Source organism: Giraffa tippelskirchi, chromosome 3 (assembly GCF_054371585.1).
Source record: "Giraffa tippelskirchi isolate mGirTip1 chromosome 3, T2T-mGirTip1v1.2.pri, whole genome shotgun sequence".
In the NCBI taxonomy this organism is placed as follows: domain Eukaryota; kingdom Metazoa; phylum Chordata; class Mammalia; order Artiodactyla; family Giraffidae; genus Giraffa; species Giraffa tippelskirchi.
In genome coordinates, this window is record NC_137277.1 from 148,525,191 (window position 1) to 148,535,841 (window position 10,651).

The following is a 10,651-nucleotide window of genomic DNA, read 5'->3' on the forward strand; positions in this document are numbered from 1 at the left end:
GAAATAACCATGAAGACCTAAATAACTTCTTGAGTGCTTTTTTCCTTCTATCTATAAATATTTTCTGTTTACAAATATTTCAGCCCTTTATAAAACAGTAAACTATTAGAAGTTCTCTTTCAAGTTTCCTTACCTCACTTGGAATAGTCTCAGTTTCCTCCTTTATAAGAGAGATACCTGTTAAGAAGTATTTTATTATACTATTTACAGAAGTATTTTATTATACTATTTATTATACTATTTACAGAAGTATTTTATTATATATAAAATAATAAACATTATGTACTAGTAAAATATCATTACAGTTTTTATCACCAAGAATAAGAGCAATTTAAATCAAAGCAGCTATTCAAACATAGACACTACATATTTATAAAAACAGGCTGATGAGTCTCTAGGAAGATAGAGGAGTAAATGAACAAGTATAAAGTGAAAAAGTATAATATGATAACACTTCAGATACATCAATATAAGACACTGAAACAGGCATATAATATTGGTCGTTCAGTCACTCAGTCATGTCCAACTATTTGCAAACCCATGGACTGCAGCACGCCAGGCTTCCCAGTCCTTCACCATCTCCCAGAACTTGCTCAGACTCATGTCCATTGAGTTGGTGATGCCATCCAACCACCTCATCCTTTATGGTTCCCTTCTCCTCCTGCCTTCAATATTTCCCAACATCAGGGTCTTTTCTAATGACAGCTCATTGCATCAGGTGGCCAAAGTATTGGGGCTTCAGCTTCAGCATCAGTCCTTCCAATGAATATTTAGGATTGATTTCGTTTAAGATTGACTGTTTTGATCTCCTTGAAGACCGACACCATAGTTCAAAGTCGGAGAAGAGTTTTCTCTGACACTACAGTTCAAAAGCATAAATTTTTTGGTGCTCAGCCTTCTTTATGGTCCAACTCTCACATCCATACATGACTACTGGAAAATCCATAGCTTTGACCAGATGGACCTTTGTCAGTAAAATAATATCTCTGCTTTTTAATATTCTGTCGAGGTTGGTCATAGCTTTTCTTCCAAGGAGCAAGCGTCTTTTAATTTCATGGCTGCAGTCACCCTGCAGTGATTTTGAAGCCCAAGAAAATAAAGTCTCTTACTGTTTCCATTGTTTCCCCATCCATTTGCCATGACATGATGGGACCGGATGCCATGATCTTTGTTTCTTGAATGCTGAGTTTTAAGCCAGCTTTTTCACTCTCCTCTTTCACTTTAATCAAGAGGCTCTTTAGTTCCTCGTCGCTTTCTGCCATAAGGGTGGTGTCATCTGCATATCTGAGGCTATTGATATCTCTCCTGGTGAACTTGATTCCAGCTTGTGCTTCATCCAGCCCGGCATTTCTCATGATGTACTTTGCATAAAAGTTAAATAAGCAGGGTGACAATATACAGCCTTGATGTACTTCTTTCCCAATTTGGAACCAGTCCGTTGTTCAATGTCCAGTACTAACTGTTGCTTCTTGACCTGCATACAAGTTTCTCAGGAGGCAGGTAATGTGGTCTGGTGTTCCCATCTCTTTAAGAATTTTCCACAGTTTGTTGTGATCCCCACAGTCAAAGGCTTTAGCACAGTCAGTTAAGCAGAAGTAGATATTTTCCTGGAATTCTCTTGCTTTTTCTATGATCCAACGGATGTCGGCAATTTGATCTCTGGTTCTTCTGCCTTTTCTAAATCCAGCTTGAACATCTGAAAGTTCTTGGTTCATGTACTGTTGAAGACTAGCTTGGAGAATTTTGAGCATTACTTTGCTAGCATGTAAAATGAGTGTAATTGTGCGGTAATGTGAACATTCTTTGGGACTGCCTTTCTTTGGGATTGGAATGAAAATTGAGTATATCTTGCTAAAAATCAAGAGGAAATAAAATAAATCCCAGATGGTCAGTGATAAGGTTGGGATTGGAAAAAACAGATTAGAATAAAGCTGTATATAACCAAAAAACTAGGACCGTTCAACAGAGGCTAACTGAAGCACTTACAAAATCTTACTAGAAATATAAAATATTCCTAGAAATATACTGGCCTTCCCTGGTGACTCAGTCAGTAAAGAATCTGCCTGCAATGCGGGAGACCCAGGTTCAATTCCTGGGTTGGGAAGATCCCCTGGAGAAGGAAATGGCAACCTGCTCCAGTATTCTTGCCTGGAGAATTCCATGGACAGGGGAGCCTGGTGGACTACAGTCTATGGGGTCACAAAGAGTCAGACAGGACTGAGTGACTAACACTTTCACTTTCACTTTAGAAATATAAACAATACATATTTAGCAAAGAAAAAAGAAGTCTAAAAGGGAAAGGGATTAAATAACAGATAAAATGGAATGCCTAAGTCTAATAAAAACAAAATTTATTAAGGTCACTGTTAGCTGCATGACTACTGTCAGCTCATTTTTCTGAGCCTTGATTTTCTCACAAGTAAATCAGATTAGAGACAGTTTATCTTATAGGAATGGTGTAAGTATACATAACGTGTGCAGCAACGTGGCTAAAAGCTTGAGCTCTTGGATCAAACAGACAAGGTTCAAATTAATGGCTATGTGACCTCTCACTGACTTGATCCTCAGTTCTCATCTGTAAAAATGTGGATAAATAATAACAGCATCCTCAGTTGACTGATGTGAGGACTGATTTATATAATCCAAGTAACATGCCTGGAACACAGTGATCAGTAAATCACTTAGCTGTAACTACAGGAAGCTCTTGGAATACCAAAAGGAAAGAAGTCACCAGAGAATCCAATGGGACCTGAAATAAACTCCTAGGATAATTGAAAAAAATTAAAGAAAAATAAAGATAGCAACCACTTTTGAGTGAGAAAGGTTAACCTCCAATATTCAACAATGATATTAAAGAGAGAAGCTGTGATTCTGCTACAACCTAAAACGAATGTTTCAGTTAAAGGGCAGATTAAAGATGAAATAGCTCTGCTAGGTTGGTTGATCCTTGGATGTTAGGAAATGAATATACCAAAGCCTGAGGTAGCTGGAGAAGTAGTATTAGATAAGTAACCTGTGGCAAAAACTTATAACAATAAATCATTAATCCACATCAGCAGAATCCAAGATTTTAAAGATAGAGTATTATGCATCTATTTTAACTTACTAAGTGAAGCTTTTAATTGATTTTTCTTAAAGCTGCATAAACAATATCTTTTATTAATTAAATATGTTACTGATAATTTGTGGAGAAGGAAATGGCAATCCACTCCAGTGTTCTTGCTTTGAGAGTCCCATGGATAGAGGAGCCTGATGGGCTGCAGTCCATGGGGTCCCACAGGGTTGGGCACGACTGAAGCAACTTAGCATGCACACACACACGCACTGATAATTTGTATGAAGTTCTCAAATTTAATGCTAACTTTATTTCCTGTCCTACTTTTTCCCTTTTCCCTGTCTCTTACACACACACATACATATACACACCCTCCACATAAAAGAAATCAATAGGTCTACAGTTAACAATGTTTAACAAAATACCTTTTCATGGACTATAGATAAGATTTAACTTTTTTCTTGTCCTTAAAGGAGGAAAGGAGTATCAAAAATAAAAATAATTCTTCATTGGGTCTAATTCTTTTCTTTGGAGTGTTACAGAATAAATACTATATACCAAGACTATAATAAAATGTATTTTTATTCCCTAACAAAAAATGAAATCTACTTAAAGAAGATTACTGGTTTTCTTTTTGTGATATAACCACCCTGTTTTAACTATCTTAATAATAAATACAAAAGTAAATTATTTACATAACCTGATGTTAAAGTATCTGTAGGTCTCTCTTCCAATTGGCTTTCTAGTATCTCATTGGTATTACTTTCCTAGAAGGAAAAAAAAAGAAAACATATTGGAGAAATATTTAAAGAGCTAAAACATTTTTCTCTGCCTTCATAACTTCTTTTAATACTTTTAAAAAATTATAGAAGACAAGAAGAATATGTGTTTGTGAGAAAAGCAAACAGTACTATTTAAAATAGTACTGTTTAATAGTACTGTTTAAATAGTACTAACACCCTGGCTAGGAGTTGATGTTCCAGGGAGAGGAGATCCAAGAATTGATAGGGTTTCTGAATGCTGAATGCATGAGAGAAAAAGATTACAAGACAAATGACATAATGTTTAATTTCAAGGGGTATAAGAGGATATCCCCAGGAAACAGATCAGTTGTTTACTGGAATACATTATAGTCTATCAACTGCAAAGTGATATGGATCTTTAAAAAATTTCAGGGAGAATTATAAGGTGGGGTGACTACTGGCTCTTATAAAATACTGACTTTTCAATGAGAACCCAAAACCCAAAGTCACTTAACTGAAAAGTCCCTGAATTTCCCTAAAATACAAATTCTTTATTAGCAAATGCTAATTGATTCATCTTATCATAGCACAATCCTGCCCAATTATCTCAGAGGCTTTGAAAAACATGAATATGTTTTATTACCATTTCAAGGCTGTGATTTTAGTTAACATTTTATTTATTCACTGAAATCCCTATGAATCCTTTACAGCCAGATCAAAATGTATATATTAGATTGTACTTCTAAATATTAAGCCTTAGTTATATATCTGATAAGGGTATAGTATCCAAAATATATAAATAACTCTTACAACTCAACAGTAAAAATACAAATAGCTAAATTAAAAAAATAACCAAAGATATAAGTAAAAATTTATTCAGATAAAATATACAAATGGCCAGTATTCACATGAAAAGTTGTTCTCATCATGGGTCATTAAAGAAATGCAAATGGAAACTACAATGAGATACTACTTCAAACCAACCAGGATGGCTATAATTAAATTTTTTTAAAAAAACAAAAGAACAAGTGTTGTAGAAGACATGGACCCCTCATACACTGCTGGTTAAATGTAAAATTATGCAGCTGCTGTGGAAAAGTTTGTCAGTTTCTGAAAAAGTTAAACAGAATTATGATACGATTTAGCAATTGCACTCCTAAATATATACACAAAAGAATTAAAAACATACACGTACACAAAAAACTGCACATGACTGTTCATAGCAGCATTATACATAATAGCTAAAAAGTGAAAACAACCAAATGTCCATTAACTAATGAGTGGATTAAAAATGAGGTATATCCATACAATGAAATATTTGGCAATGAAATGAAGTACTGATAAATGCTACAATAGGGATAAACCTTGAAAACACTATACTAAGTGAAAGAAATAAATCACAAAGGACCATATATTGTATGATTCCATTTGTATGAAATATCTACAACAAGCAAATCTATAGAGACATAAAGTAGATTAGTTATTGTTTAGGGCTGGTGGGACATGGAGGGTTTGGAGGTTATAGGCCAAGAGGTATGGGGTTTCTTTTAGGGGTAATGGTAATATTCTCAAATTTATTACAATGGATGTACAACTATATGAATATACTTAGTGTCACTGAATTGTACACTTAAATGGGTGAATGGTATTGTATCTGAATTATATCTCAACAAAGCTGTTAAAAACTAAACCTTATAAGTAATCAATATTTACTGAATGTCACATAATCAGAATATGAAAATACAGAAACTATGCTCAAAATCCTTCAAGCTAGGCTGCAGCAGTATGTGAACTGAGAACTTCCACATGTAAAAGCTGGATCCAGAGATCAAATTGCCAACATACACTGGATCATAGAAAAAATAAGAGAATTCTAAAAAAAAAAAATCTGCCTCATTGACTATGCTAAAGCCTTTGACTGTGTGGATTACAACAAACTGTGGAATATTCTTAAAGAGATGGGAACACCAGACCACATTATCTGCCTCCTGAGAAATTTGTATGCAGGTCAAGAAGCAACAGTTAGTACTGTACATGGAACAACAGACTGGTTCCAAATTGGGAAAGAAGTACGTCAAGGCTGTATATTGTCACCCTGCTTATTTAACTTATATGCAGAGTACATCATGAGAAATGCCAGGCTGGATGAAGCACAAACTGGAATCAAGATTGCCAGGAGAAATATCAATAATGTCAGATATGCAGATGATACCACCCTTATGGCAGAAATTGACAAGGAACTAAAGAGCCTCTTGATTAAAGTGAAAGCTTGGCTTTGCATTAAGTGTTCAGACTTGGGCAGGAAGCTGTCGGGGCAGCAGCTTGATTCCCCCTGCCCCCTTCAAAAAGATGTGTTCTTTTTAAGGACAATGTGGAATTCAGACCTATGGATTCCTCCGTGGTCTCTGGTGTTGCTGAAAATAGTCCTGGACACGTTTCTTCGTTGCTATTTTATTGATAATACTGAACATTTGGTAAAAGACTAAGTGGAGCGGTTAAAAATGATACAGTATGGAGTCATTGGCTTTGAATCTGTGCACTTTTCTGCCTGCCTATGTTTTCCTTCCATAAAAAGGACTCTGTTCAAAAAAAAAAAAAAAGAGGAGAGTGAAAAAGCTGGCTTAAAACTCAACATTCAAAAAACAAAGATCATGGCATCTGGTCTCATCATGTCATGGCAAATGGATGGGGAAACAGTGGAAACAGTGAGAGACTTTATTCTCTTGGGTTCCAAAATCACTGCAGATGGTAACTGCAGCCATGAAATTAAAAGACGCTTGCTCCTTAGAAGAAAAGCTATACCTACATCTAGACAGCATATTAAAAAACATATTAAAAAAGCAGAGACATTACTTTGCCAACCAAGGTCTGTATAGTCAAAGCTATGGTTTTTCCCAGCAGTCATGTATGGGTGTGAGAGCTGGACCACAAAGAAAGCTGAGTACCAAAGAACTGATGCTTTTGAATTGTGGTGATCGAGAAGACTCTTGAGAGTCCCTTGGACAGCAAGGAGATCAAACCAGTCAATCCTAAAAGAAATCAACCCTGAATATTCATTGGAAGGATTGATGCTGAAGCTGAAGCTCCAATACTTTGGCCACCTCATGCAAAGAGCCCACTCACTGGAAAAGATCCTGATGCTGGGAAAGATTGAGGGCAGGAGGAGAAGGGGATGACAGAGGATGAGATGGTTGGATGGCATCACTTGATTCAGTGAACATGAGTTTGGGCAAACTCTGAGAGATGGCGAAGGACAGGGAAGCCTGGTGTGCTGCAGTTCATGGAGTCGTAAAGAGTCAGACATGACTTAGCAACTGAACAACAACAAGAGAGGGAAAAATAAGCAGTGTCTGATCATTATTTATATAATTGGAGAAGAATTACTTTACAATATTGTGATGGTTTTGCCATACATCAATATGAATCAGCCTTGGTATACTTGTGTCGCCTCCATCCTGAACTCACCTCTAACCTCCCTCCCCACACTATCCCTCGACCTTGTCACTGGCTTTGGATGCCCTGCTTCATGCACTAGTTATCTGTTTTACATATAGTAATGTATGTGTTTCAATGCTCTTCCATCAAGTCGTCTCACCCTCTCCTCCTCCCACTGAGTCCAAAGTCTGTTCTTTCCATCCGTGAGTACAGGGCAGCAAAGGAGACACAGACATAAAGAACAGACTTTTGATTATTATTTTTAACTATCATAATTTTAAAATAAAAATCTATATATGAAACAATGTATTATGTTAATTACCTTAGGTTCTTTACGTTCTAATCCTGGGGTAAGAAGTCCTTCTAAATAGCTAGCTTTTTCTGCCCATGTACTTAGATGTCTATATTCTTTTTTCATTTTTTCCAGTCTAAAGAAAGAAATCAGTCACAGACTTAAAAAGTGACAGAAGAATATATACGGTATGAATCAAAGAACAACGTATACAGTATGATACAGTTATATAAAGTTCTTAAAGAAAAAATCAACAATATATTGTTTAAGGATACAAAGGAAAAAGAATAATTACAATAAAATTCAGAGTAGTAGTTTCCTGGAGAGATGTAATCTTATAAGGGCACATAAAACACATTATAATATTGGTAATGTTGTATTTCTTAACCCTATATTGTAAATATCTAAGCAATGGTCTTGTTATTTTTGAGTTATACATGTATTTTAGAAATTATTCTATATGTATTGGTTTCATTATGTAAATAATATATACATATTTTAAAAATTATTCAGTACATATATATCTTCAGTAATAAAATAAATAAAAAGACGAGAATTTTGTTTCTAATCCAAGAAATTTCAAAAGACTTTCATAATCTAAATATATAATTGACAAGAATTAAATGGAAAAGAGGAAATGTTTATTAAATTTATTTCATGAGGACACTGACCTTGATAATAAAGCATAACAAGGACATTACAAAAAAGGAAAATTAGTTTAATCTCACTCACAAACATAGATGCAAATCTTACAAATAAAATACAATTTTAGTGCAAAAGGAAAAGATAATATACCATGAACAAGTTGGCTTTATTCCAGGAGTATAGGGATATTTTGACATTAACAATAAAACATACAATTTACATACAATTTAGCTGATTAAAAGAGAAAAATGATTTGGTAAAATCCCATGTCCATTTATGATTAAAATAAAAAGCTCACAGAAAACGAGGAAGAGAAAGAAATAATTTACTTTATTTGGTATAAGACATCAGCAGAAAAAATACATAAATAATGTGTTTGGCTTTTTAATGCTATGAGCTTTGCCATGAAAGATCCTAAACAAAATAAAGATATCCACTATTTACAAGAGACATTAACTGGAGCTTCTAGCCAGCACAGAATGACAAGAAAACAAAGTTACGGATTGAGGATTGGGAACAAATAAACAACTGTTATTACTTATAGATGATTGTTTAAATAAATCCCCCCAAGTGATACCACAATAAAGTATTATGAATATAAAAGTTTTGCAAAACAAGGAAAATTCCAAGATGATGATAGAAGCAGTGACAGTATAGTTTTTGAATCTTCCCAAATATCTACATAAAAACTCACAGTATCTGGCTAGCATACCCCAAAACTTATAGGCAACATTTACAACAAAATCATGTGACAAGGTTTTCCTATTAACCCCATACACATAAGACCTTCATGGTATCAGTGAATATATGGGAGAAAGCAACAGGTATAAAAGGGGCATCTGATGAATGTGAGAATAAGTCATCCCCAAATAGCCAACAGGTAGTCACAAGAAAGCACAGCCAGCCAGTTTGAGAATAGCAGTTGAAACTGGGAGGGTTTTGTTCATTCCATTAGTGGGTGAGTACAAAGGATTCATGATAAGAACTAAGAGGACTGGAGTAGTCTAACCACTGAGAATAATCAAAACTGACCAGCCCGGTCTCTACTTTGAGACAGAGCCTGCAGAAACCTGGGTTTCCTGCAATGTAGGCAGATTCTTCACCATCTGAACCACTAGGGAAGCCCCACTGTATTTTTAAACACCAAATAAAAACTTCAGAAGTGGGAGCTCTGTGAAACTAGAAAAGTTTTCTAAACCAAGTCTTCTACAAAAAATTCAGGAAAATTAATTTCATATAAGTTAAGCAATAGAGAATTATCAGGGCCAAAGTATTGGGTTGACCAAAAGGTTGTTCAGTTTTTTCCATAAGATGGCTCAAGCAGCACTTAGTGGTTACCTTCACTCAAAACAATTTTGTTAGACTGTATTGTGACAATTGCCATATAAGTGTGCATTTAAACAGTTATCAAAATTGGTGAGCTTTTGTGAAGCCACTTTAATATTGAGGACAGAAGAAAAGAAGCAACATTTTCAGCATATTCTGCTTCATGATTTCAAGAAAGGTAAAAACACAATGGAAACACAAAGATTTGTTCAATGTATGGAGAAGGTGCTGTGAATGATTGAACATGTCAAAAGCGGTTTGCGAAATTTCATGCTCATAAAGATGTTCATCAAGGTCAGAAGAAAAATTAATGAACAAAGTGAGAATTTCACAAAGAGGCAGAAAATACTAGAAAGTAATCAAACAGAAATCACAGAGCTGAAGAATACAATAACTGAACAAAAATTCAACAGAGATTAAGAGCAAACCAGATGATTCAGAAGAAAGGATCAGTGAATGTGAAGACAAAGCAATGAAATTCATCCAATCAGAGAAGCAGAAAAGAATGAAAAAGAAAGAAGATAGCTTAAGGAACTTATGATACACCATCAAGTAGACCAATATATGGGTTACAGGGGAACTAGAAGGAGAGAGAAAGAAAGGGACAGAATGCTTACTCAAAGAAATAATGACTGAAAACTTCCCTAACCAGAGGAAAGCAACAGACACCAGATCAAGTAAGTCCAGACAGTTCCAAATAAAAGTAATCCAAAAGACTCACACTGAGACACATTAAAATTAAATTGCTAAAAATGAAAGACAAGGGGAAAATCTTAAAAGCAGAAAGAGAAAAACAATTTGCTATGTACAAAGGAGCCACCATAAGACTATGAACAAATCTTTTAGCAGAAACTTTGTAGGCCAGAAGAAAGTGACCATGATACACTCAAAGTGCTAAAAGAATAAAATGGACAACCAAATAAATCAGCCAAAGACCATAACAAGAGACAAAAATGTCTTGTTTACTAACAAGACATTGTAAATCAACCATATTCCAATAAAAATTATAAATAAATAAATGCTATTGAGAGCTTCCCAGATGGCGCAAGTGGTGAAGAATCCACCTACATGCAGGAGATGTAAGAGATGTGGGTTTGATCCCTGAGTGGGGAAGAACCCCTGGCAACTGGAGTGAGTTGCCTTCAGAATCCCATG

The 10,651-nt window shown here is 35.1% G+C and overlaps 1 protein-coding gene across 9 annotated transcripts in view; it reads right to left on the minus strand.

Moving 5' to 3' along the window:
• The window catches only part of CATSPERT (catsper channel auxiliary subunit tau), a 111,262-nt gene that overhangs the window by 50,898 nt on the left and 49,713 nt on the right, over positions 1–10,651 (minus strand). For all 9 annotated transcript variants that reach the window (XR_014080001.1, XR_014080000.1, XM_081581902.1 and 6 more), the window contains 3 exons: positions 7,556–7,661; positions 3,756–3,822; positions 134–177 (listed from right to left, as the gene is read on the minus strand). Coding sequence is in view for 7 of the 9 variants with exons in the window: in XM_081581902.1 (XP_081438028.1) it covers positions 134–177; positions 3,756–3,822; positions 7,556–7,661 (217 nt within the window). In the remaining 2 variants the exon portion in view is untranslated. The remainder of the gene's footprint in view (positions 1–133; positions 178–3,755; positions 3,823–7,555; positions 7,662–10,651) is intronic.